Below are 26187 nucleotides of genomic sequence, written 5' to 3' on the forward strand. Positions count from 1 at the left end.
TGTCAGAGGCTTGCCTCTCCCCCACTCCCTTGACAGAAGTTACTACTATCAAGAAGTATCTTGCATGGGTAACAGTTGGGAGAGTTGAGCAGCCCTGTGGAGAAGGACTTGGGGCTACTGGTGGATGAAAAGCTGGCATGAGCCAGCAATGTGCACTCAGAGCCCAGAAGGCCAACTATATCCTTGGCTGCATCAAAAGCAGCGTGGCCAGCAGGTCGAGGGAAGTGGTTCTGCCCCTCTACTCTGCTCTGGTGAGACCCCACCTGCAGTACTACGTCCAGCTCTGGAGTCCTCAGCACAGGAATGACATGGACCTGTTGGAGCGGGTCCAAAGGAGGACCACAGAAACGATCAGAGGGATGGAACACCTCTCCTATGAGGAAAGGCTGAGAGAGTTGGAGTTGTTGAGCCTGGAGAAGAACCTGGGGAGATCTTACTGAGGCTTTTCAATACTTAAAGGGGGCTTGTAAGAAAGGTGGTGACAGACTTTTTGTAGGGCCTGTAGCAATAAGAGAAGTGATAACCGTTTTAAACTAAAGCAGAGCAGATTCATGCTAGATATAAAAGGATGAAATCTTTTATGACGAGGGTGGTGAAACACTGGAACAGATTGCCTAGAGAAGTGGTAAATACCCCATCCCTGGAAACATTCAAGGCCAGGCTGGACAGGGCTCTAAGCGACCTGATCTAGCTGAAGATGTCCCTGCTCATTGCAGGGGGGTCGGACTAGATGACCTTTAAAGGTCCCTTCCAACCCAAACTATTTTATGATTCTATGATAACTTGAAAAATATCCAGACACTACAAATTCAATATGCAGGTACAAGAATTGATCATTTCACTAAAAAATTTACATAAAGTTGCAGAGAAAACAGGTACCCACAGTAGCCAACCGTTGGGCCAATGGAGAAGTTAAAAACAGACCAACAAAAGGTTCCAACTAGGTTTTAGGAAAAAAAATAAGAAAGAAAAAAAAAAACTTTACAGAGGAAAGGTGACAGCTGGAAGAATAAATGAACAACAGCTCCACCTCTTGCTGACAAGGACAGAGGATAAAAATTACAGGCAGATTGATGAGCTTACAACTGCACACCCACAACACGAACATTGGCAACAACCAGCTGTCCTGGTTTCAGCTGGGATAGAGTTAATTTTCTTTCTAGTAGCTGGTATACTGCTATGTTTTGGGTTCAGTATGAGAAGAATGTTGATAACACACTGATGTTTTCAGTTGTTGCTAAGTAGTGTTTATGCTAAGTCAAGGATTTTTCAGCTTCTGATGCCCAGCCAGCAAGAAGGCTGGAGGGGCACAAGGAGTTGGGAGGGGACACAGCCAGGGCAGCTGACCCAAACTGGCCAAAGGGGTATTCCATACCATGTGATGTCATGTCCAGTATATAAACTGGGGGGAGCTGGCCAGGGGCGGGGCAGATCGCTGCTTGGGAATTAACTGGGCATCAGTCTGCAAGCGGCAAGCAATTGTATTGTGCATCACTTGTTTTGTATATTCCAATTCTTTTATTATTATTGTCATTTTATTATCATTTTGTTCCTTTCTGTTCTATTAAACTGTTCTTATCTCAACCCATGAGTTTTACTTTTTTTCCTCCCTGATTCTCTCCTCCATCCCAGCGGGTAGGGGGGAAGTAAGTGAGCGGCTGCATGGTGCTTAGTTGCTGGTTAGGGTTAAAGCATGATACCAGCCTTCAAAAACAGGTTGGCATTGCTTTTGTGGAATCATCGTTTTGACAGTTATCTTAAATTAAGAGAAGGAAGAAAAGTTGGTATGGAACAGATCTGCATTTCCCAACAGCAGACTTCAAATTTAAACAAAGTCCTATGGGGTTGGGAGGGGATTTTTTTTTTCAAATAAACCCACTTCCAATTCCAACAGCCTCCACCTGCATCTCCCGATATCGAGGTGTCCTGGGTTCAGCTGGGATAGAGTTAATTTTTACAGGAACCTGGGGGGGGGGGGGGGGGGGGGGGGGGGATAGCCGAGGCAGCTGACCCGAACTAGCCAAGGAGCTATTCCATACCATGTGACATCATGCCCAGTATATAAATGGGGAGCCGGCTGGGGAGAGTCCTCTTGACTTTCGGTGGGGGAAGTGGCGGAGCGTCGGGTTCCGGGTGGTGAGCAGTTGCACTGCGGATCACTCCTTTTGTATACTCTTTTATTGGTACCGTTCTTGTTGTTGTAACTTCTCTTTTTTTTGTGTCGTCCCAGTAAACTGCCCTTGTCTCAACCCTCGAGGTTCCGGGTTTTTTTTTTTTTCCTTTTCTCTCCTCCGATTCTCCTCCCTATCCCCCCGGAGGGGGGCGGGAGGAGTGAGCGAGCGGCTGCGTGGTCCTTTGTGACCGGCTGGGCTGAAACCACGACACGAGGTCAGCAGGCTTTTACTTCCAAGTATTCATCCAGCTTTCATCACAGTAGCTGGACCAAAGCATCTTCAATCTATTTGCTCCAAAGGAATTCTCCTGGTTTCTCTCCTATGGAGACTGACCGATTCTGTAAACTGAGATACTTCTATACAAAGAAACCCTCTGCATTGTGCTGGCTATACACACTTACATTGTACGTGACTTTTATGCTGCACAAGGCTTCTTGCATGTTTGTTCAGTATTTCAGCTGGAAGGACTTGCACAGCTTGCAGGCACCCTGCAATTTACCATGGTTCATGCAAACACAGCATAAAAATTTGAAGTGTGCTAATTACCACTTTAAATCCTTCTACTGAACCACAAGACCAGCTACTGGGTATGTAACTCTTACATTCTCCTTCAAGAACTGCCCATGTCTACTCTACTCCTGCCTTGGCAGGCCAAAGTGGGGCAACAGGCAATAACTTAACCCACCACAGGGTACATAAGGCAACACTATTAAGAACTTGCATTTCACAGATTTTCAGGTTCTGGTAACACCACAACAGACTGTCTTTGAGAGCAACAGAAAAACATTACCAGAGCAAGGACAGGGAACCAAAGAAAACTTCTCAAGAAGGTGTTTAGAAAGAAAGGCTGCAGCAATGCATGGAGGACTTGGTAAGTGATAGAGAGAACATTATTAATGTTCCCTCAGCCCTTGGAACTGACTACATGCAACCATGCACTGATTGCAAGGCCATAACATGCACTTCAACAGCACAGGCATCCTAGGCCACATCTGGGAGAACACACAATCCAAGACACACCTAGTAAGGGCAAAACCTGCTCTTGAGTAATCTATGGGAATAATATCTTGCATCTCAAAGCCCCAGTGCTCACATGCACCATCTTCGTCCACTTCAAACAAGGACTCTTTCTCCAGAGCTGTCAAGTCTGTCAATATCCAGCATACTGACAGCAGGCGGTACAGCTCTTGCCTTTTCCGAAATACCATGCCATAGAGCTGAAAAAGATCATGAAGAAGGCAGAGGACTGCTGAATTGACAGATTAAACTTGTAATATGATACTCCAGACATGAAAAACTTCTGGTCCACACTGGGACTGTCAAGATGAGACAGAACAGATCCAGGCTCCTTGACCATGCTACCAATTGTTAAGATTGCAGGAAAACTGAATAGCTGGAAGTTCACTAGTGAAGAAACGTGTGTCAGGGAGTTTTGGCAAACTTTCCCAGCTCTGCTGTACAGCAAGTGGAAGGGGGTCCTACCCATAGGCCTCAGGCAGCCAACTAGCTACTGGCAACACAGTGGGGTAACGAATATAAGCCATCATCACGTCTTCACACAGCAGGGCAAATCTTTTTCTCCCCACCTATTGGTAACATACCTTGCAGCTGTAACACACAGATGCCAGACAAAAGGGATAATAAAATATATCAAAAAAAGTTCCAATTCAAATGGTTTTAACTTATGAACATGCTTCTATGTGGTGTGATCTTGATGTACTGCAGCCCCCGAATTTAAAGCTGCCAAAACCCAATTCCAACACCTGAGCCCATGTGCCCCCACCCCAGTGTAGGCTGGCACTAGCAGAACAGAATTCCATGTCATAACAGCCCATCTGTCCACAACTGTAAAGGACAGGACAATCTGACAACTGTTTTCAGTCTATCTAGCTACAGTGTGTCTGCTGTGAAAAACCCATGTTTCAAGACAACTGCTGCAGGAGCTACAAGTGAAGTGTGGCATGGTGCATAATTGGGATGAATTCATACCAATTTCCTTGTAAGTTGGGGAAATGAAGTGACTGCAGATGAAATAAATTTTTTCCCATTTAGTGGAAGTCCTTGAGGCAGTTGCCTGTGAAGGAATACAATTTAACCTGCAGGCACCATCAGGAAAAAAATTGTTAAAATACTAGTAAGCTAATAAGAAGGACTCCGTTCTAGCAGAAAGCTATTTTTAAGTACAAAAAAACCCAACCTTCTCTAAACTACACAGGCAGAAGTGTTAAATACTAATGGAGTGACCAGCAGACTACATGTAGTTATGGATGTTAGGGTGGGCATGAAGATTAAGAGGCAGTGAACAGAACAGCAGGAGTCTCCAGAAGTGACCAGACGTGCAGCATCCAGAAAGGAAGAGTAGTTCCTACAGCTCCGCCCAAACCCTGGAGACAGAAATGTTGATGTTCTCCCAATCTGCTGAAAGATTTCCCAAAGCAAGCCAGCCCTATCCCAAGTCTGCAGGCTAGGTTAGATGGAGCCAGAGGAAGTGGTTGTTGGCCGGTACCTGAAGAAAGTATTTCCTCTTAGGTGATTTTGTTACCAGATCTACAGCCTAGAAGGCAACTGTAGTAGCTGACTTGGGTATGATGTCCTGAGCAAAAGCCAAGACTGATACCAACACACGACTAGTGGACACCAAGGTGAGGAGTGCAGAGAGAACACAAGTCTGAAGAAGTAACAAAGGTAACAGTCCTCATAAAAGGAAGTTGTCAGCACCAAGACCTGGAACTGCAGGCTTACCTTTAGAGGCCTCAAGAAGATATGAATGTCTAGGCCCATGACAGCAACTGAAGTCCTTACTTCCCAGTGAAGCAATACTCAGCCCCTGAAGGTCCCGCATCAACATGGTCGGTACAAGGACACTGTTCACAACTGCAGAATGCTGGTACCAAGGAAGGGTGCAGCAAGTGAGGAAAGATACAGACCATTCCTACAGGATCATTTCAACCTCCCTTCTCTATCCTCCAAGTACCCATCTTCTACCCGGAAGAGATGCAGCTGAAAAAGGTGTGTCAAACTTAACAGCAGGCAGGCCACTACCAAAGGTTAGTATTCAGCTTTGGCAGGACAGCTGTGCAACATGACCCTGAACCAATCTATTTTCTTAAGGCCTCCAGCAAGTAAGAAATGAAAGGAAAGCCATGGCTACAAAATTACCATAGGGAAGGTTGAAGTAGAAACAAACAGAACTGGTGACGCTAAGACTGTAATCAACATTTAATTCAAATGGAAAGGCTGTCTCATACCCTGACACTCATATATACCAAAAGGTTTCAAAGTTTTATTGCAGTCTGTTGGGTTTTTTTAAATCCATCTCACATGCTAGGTTCCACATGTAAAAATTGTATTACTTACAGCTGGTGAAGAGATTTTTGAAGAGACTGCCATTTTTTTAATCAAGCATACACAGAGACTTCTGGTTTCAGAAAATCAAGAAGGTTAGCAATTTGGGGATTTAAGAAGTACACTTTAGGTTGCATGGTCTCTGGAGCAGGAAAACTGGGCAAAAATTTATTCTAATATACATGACACCGCACAACACAAACCACCACATTAGTCTTCTAACCTTTATTCAGTGTTTAACATTAAAGTTAGCCTTTTATTAACAGTGAAAGACTGCAATCAGTATTTGGAAAGCATCCCACAAAATTGCTAAACTGTTTATTTTCATTGACAAAAACCAAGATATTATTCTTCTGTGATTTCTGTCATGAAAATATTTATGACACTAACCAAAAATTCTACATAAAAAAATATTTTAACAAAGGTTTTGCTATCATCGTTTACATGCACATTATAGAAATTAAAAAATAATTATCATTTAATGAAAAAAAGGATGAAGCATCTTACATGCTACTCCATATAAAACAACTAACTGGTTTAAGGATGGAAAACCAAGTCTAGTATCAGATGTGGATGTGCCAAGGTATCTCCTACCCACTGTGGATTGTATTATTGTACCTGGGGGCTTCCCAATTCCCCTGGTGCTGCTTCTTGCCCATTAGAAACTGCATTTTTACATTCTTTATCCAACATGCAGCCTCAATAATTCCTCTACAAAATACTAGTCTGCCAACAGCGCTGTCCAAGAGCAACACCCAGAGGCTAAATATACCGCTACAGCAACTCTGCACATTTTGACCTGTTTCTTTCCAAGAAGGAAAACCTTCATAAAGATAAGCAACAATTTCCTGTAAAAATAAAGAGCTGACAAAACTCTTTCAATGGTAACATTAACAGCGAAGTATTGCAGGCAAACAAACCCGCTCATGAAAATCGTATCTTTATAGCTATTGCGAACAACATGTAAGAACAGATGATATATACACACACTTATGTAGAGCAAGCATTTGCAAAAACTACTGCTTGTATGTGTATATTATTTTGGTTAGCAGCAGCACTGCAAAGGAACAACTAGAAGGATGCCTGCTCTCTGGAAAGCCAATTGCGTTTTTCAAATGCAAAAAGACAGAAAAGAGGCAGGCTGCTCTCCATTTCCTTTACCAGTTGTCAAAGCAGTACTTCCCCCCCCCCTCCTTATATCTTGAAGGCAGCTGCTGTGGGAACATGTTGGCTATGCAATAACAAAAAGACTCTAGCAAAAAGGTAATACCCTAGAGCATCTTTAAGAGGAACATGTTATCTGGAATCACAGCAAGAAGAGGGATAGAAAACTGGATACAAAACCAAGTCACTAAAGCTTCATCTTAAAGACCTCTGACATCTAACAAGACTATTCTCTGTAAATTTAAAGCCTATATAACGGACAGACAATAAGGATGACAAACTAAGAACACAATCAGTAACACCACAGTTATATCCCTAAACACTTGCTTAGAATAGAATGTACTTAGAAGAAAACACAGTGAAGATTACGTAATCACAAAACATAACTGCACCTGCCAAACCTTTTATTATTTTGAGACAATGATTTCAAAACCAAACAAAAACAGACATCTCAATCAAACACCTGATGGAAAAGTTCATCATCTATTGAGTAGGGCTTGCTCCATTCTCCTCAGTTAATCACATTCTTCTTTCCATCTGTCTTCTCAGAATCATGTTCTTCACATGGCTTATACTCTTCACCTGGTTGTGGTGAAACTAGAACCGCATCAACTACAAGGAAGCAATCATGCCTCAGCACCTGCTCAGCTGTCAGTCTGTTACAGCAGAACAAATTCAGGAGAAGAGATTTAACTTTATCATCCTACAAACAGAGGGAGAATGATTTCATCAGTAAGCAAAACAAACTCAATTACAAATGACAACCAAGTATTTGATGAACACATCTTGTAAGTGCTGAGGGCCCAAAGTCCTCACAAAAGGTTGTACCATAGCATTCCAATGGTCAGCAACATTTGACAGTCATAGTGCTCATTAACAACAAAATAAAAGCAAGCATTCAGCACCAGCTCTGTCAACCTGGTGCCAGCAGATTTCACAGAAGATCATGAGTTATTATATTTTAAAATATCAATTCACCTAACTACCATAAATTAGAGAAATACTGCAGTTGGTCTTTCTACTGAGAAGGAACAGAACAGGTGCCATTCACCTTCTACAACTTCATCTTTTAACTTCTGTCACATTGCTTTATCTCTCTACAAGAGGACAGGAAAAAAAAAAGAAAACCAAAGTAATGGGCTCTAAATCAACAGTAGCTCTTTTGCTATTAACCCACCACTTACACTTAGGCTCTTTGGATTTATCAGAAGGGATTACATGCCTAAATGCTTAGTACATTAACAGTGCTGGACTCCATACACAAAACATAAAAAACACAGCTGCTACACATATTCATAAACATCAGCTGTTGAGTGAGGAAGAGCACACACTGGATTTTGGACAAGGGGACTGCAAGAAAGACAATCTCAGATGCTGATCTAGAAATCTAGATCACCAAAACTCAATGGGAGCAGAACCTTTCCATAAGAAGGCATGCTTGTTCAGTCTCCAAGCCAGCAACATCTCTGGCCAGGGTCAATAAAACAGCAAAGCACAAGATAGCTGTACACCTCTCACCTATCCCCATTTCACCCAGACAGAAGAATCACTGTAATGCAAAGGATTGTACACAAGTAGTCATAAACTTGACAAGACAGAAAGAAGCAGACAATTTCCAAGTCTTCCACTAATTACCAGAGTGACTCTGTAGAATTAGCCTCTCCCCAAATAATATGAAATCTGGGGGAAAAGATGAGATCTGAAAACCATTGATCTTACAGGCATAACGGATTGTTAAATGTTTATAAAACATTTTAAATGCTCCATAGAAAAATCTCTACTTAAGATGATCCAAATGTGCAATGAAATACAGGAGTGAACCATGTCTACACAATTCCTCTGCAAAATTAAAAGTGAAGAAAGCCTGAGCATTTAAAGAGCTTGAAAAGCTTTGTACTTGTACATTTGCATTTCATGATACTATCAAACGTCTGTCAACAACAAATATAACCCCTTCTCACCATCTTCTCGCACTAAGGAAACTGAAAATTGATTCCACAAGGAATACTGTTGTAGGACAACATTTCATCATATTAACTCCATTTCATTGTGTTTGCTCTTATTTACCTTTTTTTTTAAAAAAAATACACAAAACTGGATGCTGAAACACCCTGAACACTGAAGGTTGGCATGGCTAAATGAGTGGCTACAAGATCTTATCTCCAAACTTTGCTTTTCCTCAACAGTTACCTGACATTAAAGCCCTGTTTTAAAGCTTAATGTTATTTTCCTGTGGCAATTTTACATTTGCTGAAAACAACAAGAATTTTATTAGTTGCAAGTGTGCAATTCCTCTGGGCACAAGACTGAGATGGGAGGGAAATTACCAGCCTGTCAAGACCCTGCAGATGGGCATGGAGATTAATTCTGAATAAGCTGATTACAGATAAAGCACTTAAAAGCAAAACAGATTTTCCCCAAGAACTGGGACAAGGATTAACAGCCAGGGGTCTAAAAGATTCCCCAAGAAACAGCTGAAAGATATTTATTAGCATTACATTTCTCAGTAAAACCCTTATGTGTGTTCCTGTGCACTGCAGGCAGCACAGATTGCTTTCCAGCGGACTTTGGTGGTTGGTGCACGTGCATGCACGCACATCCAGGATGAATCCTTAAAAACTGCCAACTATGATGTATTGATTAGGATCGTATCATCTGACAAGGTCAAAATCAAAGGCTGCTTCTTTTCATTAGGGACAAAAGTTAAAGAAACTTGCTCTTATTAAAAGCTGTAAAATGAATTAATCCCTGCTAAGAACAGTAATGGCTAAATTAATTAATTGTTCTTGAAATAAAGGCAGCTGTTTGCACTTCAGAAGATACCTGCTACAGAAGAACACAGAAGTATAATATCCTGAAACTGGCCGTTTAAACTTTGATTTGCATACTTCAGACCTTATTTGTAAAACATTACCACAGCAGAAATTTTATGGGAAACAGAAGTGAACCAACTCCTGTTTTTGATGTCCCAAGAAATCTTTTCTATTTCCTTGAACAATTAAGTTTCTCTTATGCATGAGACAAAGTTAGGTTTTTCAGTATCTAAGGATTATTATGCATAATCCTGAATGCCACAGACGGTTCTGAATGAGGCAGACTGTTCTGTACAAGTTTTGAGGAATATATTTAAAACCCCCTTGTTAGCCCTAATGGTGAATCATGAAGTACTGAATATTGTTTGCTATAGTATTTTGCGTTTCATGACATTCATTTAATTTTTAATATGAAACCAAGCAACTATAATGAATGATAAGAAACACTATTTACAGGATCACCTCCCTGCTCAAATGGTGCATGTTTTATTCTTTTCTTTTCCATGGTAGTGTTACACTGGCAATACTTTTGCAGAGGGATTTGGTACAGTCCTGTGCTTCATCAGTAATGCTTTCATCACTGGAGAACACTGCTGAAATGAAGTTATTAAAAGACATAGTGTAGAAGATAAGAGTCATCTAATAAAACAAGATTATTTACAGTACTGTGTTATGCAGTAATACACAAGCTACCCTGCCTGGACACTGGAACCACTACAGCTGTGTTAAGTCTGGTACTGCATCGTAACAGTTTCTTAACCTAAACACAGTAAACAGGATACACCAAGCTCATAATGAACACAATTCTAGTAATTTAGCTCCATGCTTTAATAGTTATCTCCGCAAAGCAGGCAAATCATCAATACACAGGTATAACCAATAGAGGGATTTATTATTTGCGTTTCTTTTTCCCTTGACAGAACAACCCAAATTTATCTGACCAACAGCACCTCTGCTGCTTTGTTTTCTACTTTTCTAGAAAACATGGGGATTAACCTCTAACTCTTCCCTATATTCCTTAGGAAATTCTATCCATAACCTAAGACTTCACTTAAAAGCTAAACAGTCACCCACTTGCAGGTTTTTTAATAGTGTAAGGCTTAATTTAGAGAGTTTCATGGCCTCCTCAAATCTAGATAAAGCAGTAAGCTCTCACTTAAAGTAAGATCAACAGAATAAACATGATATGAGAAGTAGTCCATACAGATTAAAAAACACAAGGGCAATCCACTCAAGGGAGATGAGGGACACAGCACAAGAACAAAGCAGTCAGTAACTAGACAGGCAGAAGTACACCAAAAAATTATGAAGCAGGAACTAGTCTGGGAAGGCTAATGATTTGAAAAAGGTCCATAAACCTCCCAGTGAATTTCTTTAAAGTATGTATGGAGGCATCTCTTTTGTTATTCCAACTTTTGTAAGGAGGAAAAGGAATCGCCTGTAGCAAAGGTAGAAGAGGTTGAAAGCAGGCAAGAAAAAAGGGCTTAACTCCTGGCCAGAAGGCTAAAAGCTTATGGGAAAGAGAGTTACACAAGAAAATAAACCCAAGGAAAGACAAGCGCTCAGGTAAATAAGGCACACAGAGAGAAGGCCATAAAATTATCTAATGACTAATATCCAAGAGATAGGGAAGTTAGCAAAGGATAGACTTCAAAGTTGGAGACCTAAGTTGGGTAACATGAAGGCACACAGCTCTACTTATTCTCAAAGAGTCACTGAGGCACTGGGCAAGGATAAGCTTCAAGAAAGGGACTGAAAATAAGAGTTCAAGGTGACAACAGTTGCTGGCATACAGCAGACAGAGAACAACAGTTGAAAGAATGAAAGCAACAACACAAATTCATGCCACGCAGGGTCCACTTTCATCTGTGCATTTGTTTCAGAGGCATAGGAAAGTTTGTTTCACACACACAAAAAAAAAACCAAACCAAAGAATAAAGGGCACAGTACGCTTTTACAACCACGTTTAATTGATTAAAATGGAATTTGGCTGTTTTATTAATGCTTAAGCACTGTGCAAGCATTATGCAGAAAGACAGATGAACAAATTCAACTTCCCTGACTTCAGAAAAGATAGGTTCCCAATTCAAATACCTCCTTTGAGGCTGAATCTCAATGACTTATTCCCCAAGTCTGTAACTTGGTGTCATTCAATTAATAGTTATCTGTGAAGAAGTTGCTCCTCCTGAGGTCAGAGTTAAATATTAAGAAAACTCTGGGGTTTTCTACCTTCTCAAACATAATTTTATTTATGCATGCTACTTAGGATTATCCAAATAGTCAATTAAGAACGTTTTCTCAACCCAGCACTTACAATGAAATGTTTGACTTATTAAAAAAAAAAAAAAATTATTGATTAACCACCTCTAAACAAGAGCAGTCTAATCATCCTCATCCGACAATTAACATACCATGACAACCACATCTACCTCAGGTGTTCCATCTTCTTTTGTGCTGAACTCCTGGTTTTGAATGCAAAGCTGTAAATGAAAAGACACGTAATGCATAATACCAGTGGGGTTTTTTTCCTTTCAGTTTAACAAAACCAAACATCAGTCAAGGAGATGCCAGGTTTCACGTGAAAATGGATTGTTACAGGAAAATGGCAGGGAAAGGCTTTCTTCCTAATTTCACAGTAGGGAAAAAACATGCAAGGGGCTCATCTTCTCCTCACGCAGAAAGAAGGGGGAAAAAAATTAGTATCAAAAGAAACTTTTAGAGGTAAAAAAAAATAGACTTTTAAAAATATGACTCAAAGTCCATGCCCAAGCTGTAAGTTTAATTATATATCCTCTTTAAGAAATGCTGAGTACTCTAACACACAAATACGAACCCTGTACCCATAAACAAAGTAAAATTTCCACAGTCTTTACTTTTGCCTAGAACCATGCCCGAGTACAGCATTTTCCAAAACCCTGCCTGCAGGTTAAGCTGAAAATGCCTCTACTCTGAAAAACTGCACAGACAGCAAAAGGAAACGTGTTTAGTCGGTGGTGGGCTGTTGTGACACAGATCAACAGAGAACTTGGAAAACCACTGTCTCAATTTTTGAAGTGCCATTGCTGTTTAACAAGGGAGAATGCAATTTCACATGCTCAACATGAAACCGGCAACTGCTGAACATAATACTAACACTTGAGCCAGAATTTTCCATCAAATAATCAATACAACACCAAGTCCGAGCTGAAGATTAGTTGTATATGGATTGATCTGAAATTCAGCTGGCAAACTTGGATGAGGTTTCAGAAGCATGTCAAGCTTGCTGCATCCCAAATATTCTCTTCAAGCAGAGTCAACCACTTGTAAAACAGTCTTTTTTTTTTTTTTTTACTTTTTTTTTTTTTCTTTTTACTTACTTCTACTTGTAAAAACCTTTTTTTCTAGAACAGATGAAGATCTGATTAGTGGTACTGAAAGTGTTCTAACTAAACCGTACCACATTAATAAATTATAAACATCTAAGATATTAAGCTACACTTTAGTTCATCTATTTCAGTAGAAAAATTACTTAATTTTAAGCAACTGCTTCCTAAATTAGGAATAAAACATAATGAAAAGTGACTTTTATATGAACCAGCTTCATCATCTCAGCACAGGTAACTGACAGTGGCTACCTATCAACTTGCAGTTTACATCTCTGTTAGGAAGTGTTTTTAAGATGCCACAGCACAAAAGGGATTACTGAAGCCATCACTGTGCAGCTGATGGAACTGCCAGTGTTTCCCAGGAAGACCCCCATGTACCTGGAGCTCCAACTGGTACTCATTGAACCAGTTCCAACGTATCAAGTGCTCATGCAAAGTCACTGCCTGGGAACACCAGCACTTGCTGGGTAGCTTGTGGCTTTTCAGGTCTGGGAGATTTGAAGTTTTCCCATTCAGAACACATGGCACTGACACCCTGAGTTGGGGAGGCAGCAATACAGTGCCAGAAGACAAAAAGGAGATGGAGGAGATGCTATGCAACATACCACTTAACCAGGAACGTAGATTGCTTTCTCCTCCCTGGCATAACACACACTAAGAAACAAAACACCTAATCTAAGCACTGTTGCCAGCAACAAAACATAGGACAGTCCCATCCTTGTCTTGATCTTCCCTCTCTTGATTTGGGTAATTCCTCAAGGGCAAGGTCACAAAAAAAAGAAGAAAAAAAAAAAAAGGCTCACAACGAATGAATAGGAAGTGCAGTAAGAACTGACAATCCACAGCATGAGGAACAAAAGCATAATTTTTGTTCCTATTACTATATAAATTACATTGTATATTTTACAGAAAAATGCACTGCGTTCTGCCCCTAACCGTAACTCCCATTCGTTCTACACTTACCACTCAGTTGAAAACGTGAGCACTTATTTCACCAAAATAGTTCAAAGCAGAAGCTGGAGATAACATTCATTGCTCTTTATAAGCCTGCTACAGTTCCGTAACATTGCTAGAAACTCTCCCACAAGCCATTACATACCCAGAACAGAAGGCAGCCATAAGCATACATGTCAGAGGCTGGAGAAGCTGGCTGTCCCATTTTCAGTTCAGGAGAAACTAAGCTCAGGGTACCGACAACCATAGTGTTTGCAGCAGCACGTTGTTCCTACAGGGAAAAAAATTGTAACCATAATTTCAAGCAAGATCAACAGCACACTGAAGCAGATGTATCTCCCTCTCCCTTTTAACGTGTCAGACTTTACCATAGAGTTCTGTGCTCCATACTAGAACTATTAAGGCTTATAAGGTGGTAAAGAACACAAATTGCAAAACTTCTCAAACTAGGGGCGGGGAGGGGGGGGGGGGCAGGGCAGAAATCAAATCACAAATATTAAAAGACATTCGGCACTATTTTGGAGAACCTTAGTTCTGAAGTTCAGTTCTGCCAGCTTTCCTATTTTCTCTTCTCTGCCCTTCTGGTCTTCACCTGAAAATAGCTGCTTCCTCCCTCCTGGTTTCCAGCATATTTTAGGACTGTCTACTGTCAAAATAAAAGCTAGATCCTGAGTTTCTATCCCCCTCCATGACAGCACCAGCTATAGCCAGACTGGAGAAGACTACTCTCCAGATCACGAAGCGTACTCAGTAACACACCAGTTACCAGCTCCACTCGTGCGTTTGTGATCATGCAGAAAGTACAAGCACTGAGCAGTACTGACACCCCTATAGAAAAGGCACAAACTGGATCCCGGCTGTGAACCATGGGTAGAACTTTCCTGCTCTATCACACGGGAGCTGCTCATTTCAGCACAGCTCATACCTGCAGGGAGCAATAAAAAGAGGGATAGTCTTCCTCAGCTTTTGCACTTTTCACAATGAAACCATGTGTGCCGAGTATGCCCGTTCAGAAAATTCAGCTGTCAAAAATTTTTAAGGCATCTCTCTTTAGCATGTCGAAAATTGAAATTTCTTTCAAGGGAAGCACACCTTGCTGTCCAAACATTTGACACTCTTCATGAGATCAACAGATAATGCATTTCCAAAGCAGAAATAAAGGTTCTCAATGAAACTTACTTTTATTTATATTATGTTTATTATATTAATATAATGGCATATTATTGTAATATATATTACTATGAAAAAATTAAATAAGCATAAAGCAGACCTCTAGCACAAAAAAGTTTTAGCTCAAATGAGTTTAGAAAGTCAAAAGGTTACTACAGAAGAGATACTATTATTGGAGACTTTGCTATGTAAACACAATGAAGAGTAAGAAAATAGCTTGTGTTCTTAAAGAATATTAGATTTTCCCCAAGAACAACTATGAAATTCTTTACTACAGAAACTGAGGACTAAATCAGAAGTACATATAAATTCAAGTATATGTAGACAACATGTAAAATCCTGTTAATTTACCAAATACCGCAACAGATTAAAACACATACTAGAACCCCATTACCTATCAAACAGAAAGGCAAAGACTTCATATGAGCTTGATGAGCCCTTCAAACATGAGTTCTTACCCTCACCTCCGATGATGTTGATTACCTTTAAATACACAAGACAGACAGCCAACAACTTCTGCAACTTCTCTTTTTTGTTCCACTGTTTTGCTTAACCAGAGCCCACACTCAGCAATTCCTTTTTTCCCCTCCAAGATTAGACTGTTTACAAAAATTTCAATGAGACTCAAACTGCCCAACCCTATTCAGAATATGAAACAGCAGTCTCACTGCTAAGCACAATAAATCTTTTAAATTGCACACTCAGCTGTCTGTTTTGATACATAATTCTGACTAAAAGTCACTAAAGGATTTTTTTTTTTTTACCTCTGATTTCGTGAAATCAAAGTCTCCAACGACTCCTTGTTTTCGATTCACAGCAAAAACATTATTTCCATGCAGAGATCCATGCACTATATTAGCTCCATGCAATGTTTGTAGACCTTGGGCCACTCCTTTCATCACTTTTAATGCCTCCTAATGATGTAATTTGGGTGTTTATTACAAAGATAGATATGGAAAAAACAAAGCACAGTATCAAGTACGTTTCTATCCAGAACTAAGACTTTTTATTTTTAGGTTTGTACACATTCAGAATTCATGCTAATTCCATTTTATGAAGCATGGATTAAATCCTAGTAAGATTATTATGACTTGCACAGCCAGGCGGGGCGGGAAGAAAAGCCAGCAGTCACTGATTAACAAATCACTAACATGAAAAAATATGGGGGGGGGGGGGGGGGCGAGGAACATGCAACTTGGACCTTTACAAGTAGGTCCAAGTCAGCAAACAGAAGCTTCAAGTCCTCAAACAGAACTAGAGAAAAGACTGTACTGGCTTCTAGCTACTGCTTCTTTGAGAAGGGATGACTATCCAAACTGCCTATACACTGTGTGGGGAGGAGGGAAAAGAAAACGAGGGGGATGAAGTGAGGCGGGGGGGGGGAGGAATTACACACACAGGAGTCCTCTAAAACTTCAATACAGAAAGACCTGCCCCTGAACATCTAACATGTTCAACTCCAGTACTTTTAAAATGTACTGGTAATACAGCTGAGGCATTAATTTCAATAAATGAAAAAAGTGTATCCAAGCAAAATCTTTCAGAAAGTTATAAACTGCTGCCTGACCCGATGCTAAGAATGCCAGTCAAGCTATCCTGTGCAACTCTGTACAGTCACTGTCAGCCACCAAAGGAAGTACACTGGTGAAACACCATCAGCACCATAAGATACAGCAAAACAGCAGGAGTTCAGTTCAAAAACACATCAACTAAAATGCTGATAGTCTAAGTAGTTATACTTACTTCTAAAGTTAAAGGTGTATCAGCCTGTAAAGCTCCCAGACTTGCTCCTGGGTAGTATGGGACCATTAAATATACCAAAGGATCAGACTTCAACAACAAAAAAGGAAAAATAGACTGTTTCAAATATCAGAAGTATTGGAATTTTAACATGCATTAGATGTGTGATAAAACAATTCATTATGCTAAGCAGACAGTTTATCTAAACTCAGAAAGGAACTATTTTTCTCATTCAATACTCCAATTTAAAATATGTTAACACTTTAAGGTCCCACTGCAAGTTTTTCAGCTTAAACCAGAAATCAAGGTCATCTTAAACCAGAAATCAAGGTCATCAATTTGAATCTTGCCTTGCAGAAAAGAAGGAACAACAGTTGTAATAATCCAGATCTTTCCTTCTGTTGATCCCAAGCTCTGTGATACTTGGCAACTCTTTCTATCACTTTGGCTTCTGAGCTTACATCTACAGAGTAGCCCTTAAAAACAAAACAGATACCCAACCTATTACTCCTGATGCCTCTAACACTATAGCATTAAACTTTTTTTAATTAAAGAAATGCATATTGTTAGGTGCCATCAAATAAATTCCTCTTCTGCTTAACACAAAACTCAATTCCAACTGTCACAGACTGTTCCCATATTTTCTTATTAACTCTTAGAAAGTTTGTACCAACAAAACAGGGAGCATGTCTCTAATGTGAGATTTAAATAAGCCAAGTCAAAAACAAGAAGAGTATTTACAACTATGCCTCTCATAATACTACATCCCCTCCTTTCCCAGTTGCTAGCAGATTGGTAGAGAAGCAGAGCAAGGGAAAAGAAGCAGTTTCTGAAATGTCTCAGTGAAACCATCAGGAAGACAAACCAGCATCTGCAAAAAGAGACAGGATTAATGAGCACGATAAAAGGTCCACCAGATGCCAGAAAGGACAGACAGTAGAAGGGAAGCACTGTTCATTACAGCAGTCCTCAAAAGAAGGGGCGGGGGGGGTCGGGTGGAATTCAGTAAGCAACATGGAAGCAATCGAAGGAAAACAATGCTTCATGTTCTACAGGCCCCAACAAAAAAAAAATCTGCCATCAGAAAAGAGCTGTTAAACACAGGGGTATGAAAGGAACAGCAAAGTTCACTAAGAATCAGCACGTTAATAAGCCAAGGCCTCACCTACAACGCTAACTGAAAGCCAGTGCCAACGTTACCTTTAAAAGAACCTTCTGGCCCTGAATTTCCGAACACACTAAAGGTCGCTTCGTGCTCAGTTCCTTCATGGGCTCAGCATCCAAAAGGTCTCGCTCCAGGCTGTATGTCAGAAGTCCACCGGAGTTCTGAAGCACATGCACACACAGATATCCAGGGTAAGCGCATGGCATTTAACAGCTGCTAAGATTCAGAGGCTTTGACTCCCTCTCCTCAATCAACTTAGCAAAGCACAAAATCAATTGGGACATGTTAAAAAGTTAACAGCATCTGTTATGAAGAGGCTGGCCATGATGAGGCAGCTAATGAAATGCATTCCTTGAACATCTCCCAGAAGAGGGGGAGAAGGAGGAAGACCACAACAAACAATGCTCAGGGTGTATGTCCCCCAAATAGACACAGACTGTGCAGAGCATTGTTGGTGAGGAGCCTTGATAGTGCCTGAAACAATTAACTGACAGTGTATTCAAACACAATCTCTGCTTACCATAAAGTTTAGAATTCCTGCTTCTGGATAAAGAAGCGGTAATTCAGGGAACCATTTCTGTACCAAATATGTAAGCTTCTCCTAAATGAAGGAAACAAGGCCCAAAGTTTCAGGTCACTGGTTTCTGACATATATAAATATACACTGACATTAGCAATGTATACCCAGGACATTCAAATGTAGGTTGACCACGACTGCATCTCCTTCAACAACATCATTCAAAGTAACACTGCCATTTGCTTTAAAACAAACAAACTAACAAACCCCAAAAACCACACCACCCAAACAAACAAACACACACACCCCCCCCCCCCCCCCCCCCCAAAAAAAAGAAAACCCAAACGAAAACCAACACACACAACATGAATACAGCAGTTCAATATGGACAGATTTTTTTAAATCTCCGAGGGTGGGTAGTGTTAAGGCTCCAAACAGCTCATGCACTATCACAGAAAACATTTCATCTTTTCTACAACGGGCATTAGTAGGCCTAAACAAAGGAAAACTACTTCACTACGCATAAGTGGAAGAAGATAGAAATCAAGTAGTAGCACAGACCAGGCCAGCATCTCATGCACCTCCAGACCCTACACAGCTGTTAACGCTGCAAGGTAACTATTACACACAAATGCTACATCTACAGAGGTAGGTATATCATCACAAATTCTGGTGCCCTTCTACTTACTCACAAGGCAATGGTTTCTGATTCTTCCCTCCACATACACGACAAAGAAAGGGTGATCTCCTTCACTTCAGGATAAAAAGCCTGCTTTAACCTAATCATAAGAAAACAGTTCCCCTTCTTGCAAGAAATACACTTTTTTTTTCAGCAACTGAGCTTATGCTTTCACCTGCAGCTCTCCTGGGTTGAGAACTACAGCTCACATCTTTTTCTCACCTCACCCCCTTATGGAGGGGGGAAGGGGGGGAAGGCCTGATAAAACTATGTTCAAATAGGGATAAAACTGATCACCTTCCATGCTTTCTCCCATAGGTTTCACCAAAAAAGGACCATCTTAACATTCAACACTATAAAAATCACAGTTTATGTTTTACCCAGAGCACACATTAAAGCAACCGAAATGTAGAGGTGCCTCATACAGGTTTGTTTTAGTTGCCTAAGTAGTTTAACACTTACATATTCTTCTTGTTCCTTGGATATTCCCTGAAGAACCCTATTTCGCAGATCAGCAATTTCCTCTTTTATTCTTGTCATTTCGAACTCACTGTAATCATCAGACTGCATTAGGAATAACAAAGTTAGCATATAATTCTCATTCTGCTATTATACCAAACAATGGTAACCTACTATATCAGGATTAAAAAACAACTTCGATATCACAGTTCCAGAGTTGAACATATTCTCAAATGCATATTGTACTCAGTCTCCTTCCTGGAAACACAACAGAATCTCTTAAAATCTAATCACGGAGAAAGTTGTTCTCTTTACTTATGTGACAGACCAAACGTTCTAGCCCTTTGCCTACTTGTTTCCTAAGTGAAAGAGCTTTTTTTTTTTTTTTTTTTTAATTAGCTGATCACATATAATCATAACAGCAACATAATTCATAATTCATTCAGTTCCATAATTCATTCACTTTTTTCTCCCATAAGCAGGCATTTTCCTCATGTCACCTCATTATTCAAGAACCCTTTTCCCAACGGATTTCATTAGCATGTCTCATTTTAAATCTCTCTTGGAAGCTTACTGCCCCTGTACAATGCTTACAGAGAGACACATGCAGGTTCTTTTTTTTCCTTAAGCATCATCAGATTAATTAATGTACAATCAAACAAACAGCGCTGAAGCTGGGGTAGTATTTACATTCTTTGGACTTCTCTGAAGGGAACAGACATTGACTTCTGTCACCAAAGGAGAGGTACACCATTAAAGTAAAAACTTAAGGTAATCACACAACCAGCACAGTAAAAATAGCTGGACAAAACTGTTCATGCTGTGAACAGCAACCGTCACCAGAGGGACTTAGTTAAAAGCACAGTGCCATGGCTGGGGACTGAAACAGAAAAGTGGCTATGTACTGACTTTTTTTTTTTTTTTTTTTTTTTTTTAAACCATTCAGGCTTGGTCTCAGGGGCCTGCAGAACTTCCACAGTTAAAGGCAAAATTCAGGTCAGAAAACACAAACTGTTCTATATAGTTACTACTTACTTAGAATAACCAGAATTAATATTTCTAAACCAATTTAAAAAAATAACTGACAAAAACACCAACACTATAACATTTTCATACTTCCTCAAAGTTGTTCTTTTCAACCAGCTTCCACCTTAACTGGGCCTTTAAGCTTTTCACAGTTTTCTTAATTAACAATAAGTTGTTAATATCAGGTCTTCTATTGAGCCATTCCTCAGCCTGTTTCTTGAACTAGGACAAAAAGAGGGGAGAAAAAAAAAAAGAAAAAAAAAAATCAGAACGTGCTCAAGCATTCTATTTTAATATCCTTTAGTCCAATGCAGTAGAGAAACTGCCTGAAGCCTATTTGAATTCAGCTTTTCAGGGTCTTTCCCCACAGAAGAGGGGTTTTATTGTGTTTCATTTTAATTACTTTAACAACCTTCTGGAAAAAACAACATCCTGCTTAAAGCTCAATCCCTTTAGGTTACATACTACTGATTTGTAATGAATCCAGAGATTCCAGCTTCCACAACTTTATTTTTTAAAAAACTATCTTTGTATGTAAATGAAATGAAGCATTGGCTGAGGTAATGCACAACTGCAATTCTTAAGGCTTAACCCAACCAATCTCTCATCACCAATATACTCCTAGAATTTCCTTATAAAAAGAGGACATCTTTCAAAAAGAAATTATGTCAGAAAGGATTACTAGTATAGATCAGTGTGACAAATAAATAAGGCATAAACTCACCTCAACACTGGCCAAGTATCTGTTCTTTATGACAGTGATCATACTTTGCTCCTGACAAACTTTATGTATAACTTTATTGTAAGCACTCATAATTATTCCCTTCTCTGTTTCATCATACTCCTGGATTGAATTACACAGAGGGAGATTAAAGATTGAGAGTTCTTCATTTATGCACACCAATGTTTAACATCTAAAACCTTCACTAAGAAGTTCCATTGTTAATGGCAAAAATCATTTATCAGATTTTTCTCTCTCTTCTTAAAGAGATTCTAAAAGGGAAGTTAGCAAGTCTATGAGTTCATCCAATAGTTTCAACAGAATAAAACTGATTAGCACTTCTATGCAGAAGTCCAACTTCATATTCCACATGCTATGAAAGCATTTTTTTTTTTTTTAAGGATAGCACAGTCAAATAGATATGAGGCATTAAAGCATGCAACCATCCTTCTAAACGAGTCACTGGTTCTATCACAGAGAGCAGTCACAAGCACACTAAACTACTGGTTTGTTGTTAGTATGATGCTGCATCAAAGAACAGGTTCAAATTCTGCTGACATGACCATTCTCTGGCACAGTAGGGACTCTCATTGTAGAGACAATGCAAGTACCTCAAAGAGTTAGCAAAAGAGAATGGATAAAATGCTTATCAGAAAAGGTAAATAACTGGGAAAAAGGCTAACACAAGCATAGAAAAAGATTACCAGTAAGGCAAGAACACTTGTCCCATGGAAAATGAAAGTGATTAAAAACTTATAATCTCTTAAGATTAAAAAAAGTAAATTTATCCATACACGTTCACGCCAAGAGGCAATCCCATTATTTTAAACATAAACTTACTTTTCATCACCTGTATTTTCAACACAAGCACCAAAACTCAGTACAGCTCAAAGAAAGCCTCTCTGCACATAGAGGGGGGGAAGAACCAGTTTTCCCAGTATTTCTGTTAAGCTAGTCATACATAAGCTAAGTTCCGGTAACCCAAAGCTGTCCTCTTCCTGTTACCTGGAAAACACATTCTCTTCTCTCTGGAAAGCACCTGAGTGACTTTCTATCACATCTCCACAAAAAAAAAGATGCTGCCTTGTAGCAAACAAACTCATCCAATACATTAAGAAAAGCTTTAAAATGAAATCAAAGATGTATAAAATATATAGAAGTCATGACACAGTAGGCATGACTAGAACTTACATGTAAGTCAGTATCCAATTCTTCACAAATAGCCAACTCAACCTTTTTGAGAATTTCATCCAGATTGCCAACCACTTCCTCTAAATCTGAAGATGCTTCTGACATCAGGTCAAAACACTTCAAAGAGAGGCGGGGGGGGGGGGGAGGGGGGGCGGGGGCAGAAAGTCAGCCTTGCAATCGAAAGTAAGAAGTTAGCAAGCAGACAGCAAAAGAAAGCAAGAAATACAAAGAGTTAGCACTACTGGAAACCTTATCAGGATTTGTGTCATATCTCACCTTTAACTGCCTCACACTTCAGTGATATAATGACTTCTATAACTAAGAGTTAAGATTCACCAGGCAAGAAGAAAGTTGATTCTTGCCTTAATCGCGTTTCATTTTCCTAATCTCATTTTGATTTTTTACCAAAAATGGAACAGTTGAAGAATCCCAATCCTTCTCCTATTGAGTTTCATGTCAAAAATCAACATGTGTGCTGCCCACACAGTGATACACAAGATGCTCAATATGGCACTTTCACTGTCAAGTGGGCTTTCCATTCCTATACAGTACTACCTGAGATAAAGAAACATCCCGGAATCTATTTCACAGTTTATCAAGTGTGAAATAAGGTTAAAGATTTCACCAGGAAACACTATGTGTTTTCAGAGAAGTCAGGAATAACTTAGCTTCAAGATAGAAGATACAGAAGGTGCCAGAGAAAAATCAGTAGGATAAGCTTATAATTACATTGAATGTTGTTTTCAGCAAAGTTTTATTACTCATATCTGCAGAAGAAGAGGTATTACACTGGCAACCAGAACTACAATGAAAATACGGTCCTGTATTTAACGTGCACAATACGCAGTCATAATAGAAACCTGCGAACTCCACCTTGTTCACTTACCTATCAAGCATGTGTATTCCACTAAAGATTGTGAAAATATTTTATTGCCTTAACCTTAAAGGAACTAAAAATAAAAATGTTAACAGTGCAAGTTCAAACAGTAAGTTGCTCCCCAAAGCCTGGAGTTGCATACAGGAAAGGAGCCGTCCAGTCTCTGAAAATTTCCTAGTCTGCCATTGACCCATTTGCTATTGTAGATTCTGATCGATGCTACACGAGATTAATTTGGATTCAGAAAGAGAGGAAGAGGAGTACCTATTTAAAATAAAGGGAAGGGAAACACTTCAAAGAAGCATTTTCTCTACACGGTTGCTCACCCTTTTTCTTAAAAAAGGAGGTAGAAGTTAAATTGCAACAGAATAATTGCATATCAAAAGCTGAAATGGTTAAATGATGGATAAATGAAAATTTCTTCCTTGGTCTACCCAGCAGCACTTTACCAACCCATGCCAAAAGTCTGTACATTTCCTGTGTCTCTGAAGTGTTTGCAGAAAAGTTCAGATTTGAAACAGGTAAACCAAAGTTCATCACTACACTAACAAACTTTAGTCACTTTCATACATGCAGAACAGCACTCTGAATTGCACCCAGCAATCACAGAAACCCACCTGCCAGTTTGTTTGCCCCCTCTAATAACTGACATGATTATAAACATCTGCAAGTAATTATACTCATTAACATTATACTGCACATGACATGCACCAAGTCTACACTACTGCTGAACAGCATTTACCATCAGGTCAAGGAACACTGTTACTCATAACAGCATCTGGCCACAGTAAATGCTCTGGGTACAATGAAATGCAAGGGCAGAAAACCTATTCACTATGAAAGCGCACAGCCCTTGTGGATTATGTACAATTCACATGGGCAGGAAGGTTATGCTGACACAAACTGAGAACATTTACACACAAGTGCAACAAGATGAAGGAAGCTGGGCCTACAGGAATGGAGAGGAGCAGCTTACAGTCTTTCCAGAAAGATTAAGAATCCTAAACTGAGCAAGAACATAGATATTAAGCACAGAGTCAGGAAAGCTGCAAAGTTACCTCCCTACTTCGCACTTTCACTACAAGCAGAACTCAATGGATGGTAACCCACTTTCACCATCCATCTCCTTTTAAGACAAATAACACGCACTCAACTTCAGTGCTCCAAACCTCCTACAACTCAGACAGAAAGACAGAGCATCAGAATGGTATTCCAGAAAATATTGCAGGGCATGCAAATAGAAGTGGACAATTTATTTGCATAAACTCTCCAAATTCAGCATTTCAATGAGGAAAAAAAAAAAAAATCTATTATATATTTGTCTGCAACCTGTACCTAGATCATGTCCAGTCAGATTGGCTTATTCTTTGCAGTGATCTTTCATCATCTCTTTCAGCAGCATTTATGAACTAGAACCTTTTAAAATCTGAAGTCCTTCTATCCAAAGGCCACTCCAAAGGACTAATTAAAGCATTTCAGTCACAAAATGAACAGACAGAGCACACCCATACAAAAGTTATACTTGCATAAAAGTACTGATCGTTACACAAAAGATGTCCTTTCACAAGAAAGCATAAACTCTGGCTCACCACAAAGGTACACTAAGAATACAGGTAAATTAACACTGCGTTCCTCAACGCATTACCTTTCCCTCTGTATTGAGGCACTGTCATTTAGAGCCACTGTTCATAGGCACAATCTCCCTGCCATAGCTAGTTGTCCCTACTAATGCCTCCTCCTCACAAGCTTGGTTAGACAGTGTCATACTTCATCTTTTTCACCAACAGGAAAAATTGACTGTTCACCTTACCTTTACAATGCCACTGAACCAGTCAGCAAGAATTTGCAGAGCTGTGTCCGTATCATTTCTGACACAAATTAACTTCTTCATTTTAACATTCTTCCACTTAAGGAACTGTTGAAATATCTCCTCAGAGTCATCTGCTTCAGAACCTTGACCATACACCATCTCCAGTGAAGCAGACAGTTCCTGTGCATTGAGTGAATCAAACAAAACCAGGTTTGCAATCCGGAAGAATTTTGTGACCGTATAATATCTATAAAAATCAAGATATTTAACACAGAAAAAGTTAGCACTACCTGCTGTCATAAAATTATTTCCACTATGAAAGCCTCTTTCTATATCCAGTGAAGTATATTTTATATTCCACTTTCCTCTCAGATCTAGTGGCAGTATGTCTACCAGAAAATCCAATGCAGAAAAGGATCTCACGCAAAGATAATAGTGTCTGATTTTTCCCTTCAAAAGATGGAAGGAAAAGACACCACAAAAAGCTTAACAGCTCCTAAGAAGTCATTTGTATTCTAGTTTCTTCTTCCCTACAGATTGGACTTCAAAGTCATACGCATCAGAATAAAGAGCAAAATAGGGTTCAATTTATAATGCTCCTCATAGGACTGCTCAAATTCAGAAAACAAAGTGAACTTGTACTAGGAAACAAGGTGAGCAGCCAGACACCCAAGGAATGCTTCTGGACTGATCCCTCCCTTCAAAAGTCACTAGTCAAATCTCTTCTGATGCACCTTCGTCATCACACTGATGCCCAGATGGAACAGCAATCACCTACATGCCTGATACCTGAAGGCCCTCTGAAACCAGTTTTACAGTCTGGAAACTTCTATTTCTATCTATCTAAAAGCCAAGTATCCTGCAAGTATATGAAGTATACAGTCTACCTCCTTTTGACTTGTATTGGAAAAGAAACTGAAGTGCTGCACATAAGGGAAAGGCATTGAGGCTAAAGCTCAGGGCAAGCAGAAATCACTTTTAAACAAAGGGCAGTCTGTCAAATGACCTGAAGAACAA

General features: G+C 39.7%; 1 protein-coding gene across 1 annotated transcript in view; it reads right to left on the reverse strand.

Moving 5' to 3' along the window:
- Nucleotides 1–5754: 5754 nt before the first annotated feature.
- The window catches only part of STK31 (serine/threonine kinase 31), a 41839-nt gene continuing 21406 nt past the window's right edge, over nucleotides 5755–26187 (reverse strand). The window contains 14 exon segments of the mRNA XM_041122785.1: nucleotides 5755–7197; nucleotides 7199–7386; nucleotides 11908–11976; nucleotides 13961–14086; nucleotides 15750–15899; nucleotides 16729–16815; nucleotides 17076–17201; nucleotides 17926–18051; nucleotides 18411–18491; nucleotides 19549–19650; nucleotides 20662–20793; nucleotides 21296–21415; nucleotides 22484–22600; nucleotides 25171–25350. Coding sequence (XP_040978719.1) covers nucleotides 7167–7197; nucleotides 7199–7386; nucleotides 11908–11976; nucleotides 13961–14086; nucleotides 15750–15899; nucleotides 16729–16815; nucleotides 17076–17201; nucleotides 17926–18051; nucleotides 18411–18491; nucleotides 19549–19650; nucleotides 20662–20793; nucleotides 21296–21415; nucleotides 22484–22600; nucleotides 25171–25350 — 1635 coding nt within the window. The 3' untranslated portion in view covers nucleotides 5755–7166.

This window comes from Aquila chrysaetos, chromosome 3 (genome assembly GCF_900496995.4).
Source record: "Aquila chrysaetos chrysaetos chromosome 3, bAquChr1.4, whole genome shotgun sequence".
NCBI lineage: Eukaryota > Metazoa > Chordata > Aves > Accipitriformes > Accipitridae > Aquila > Aquila chrysaetos.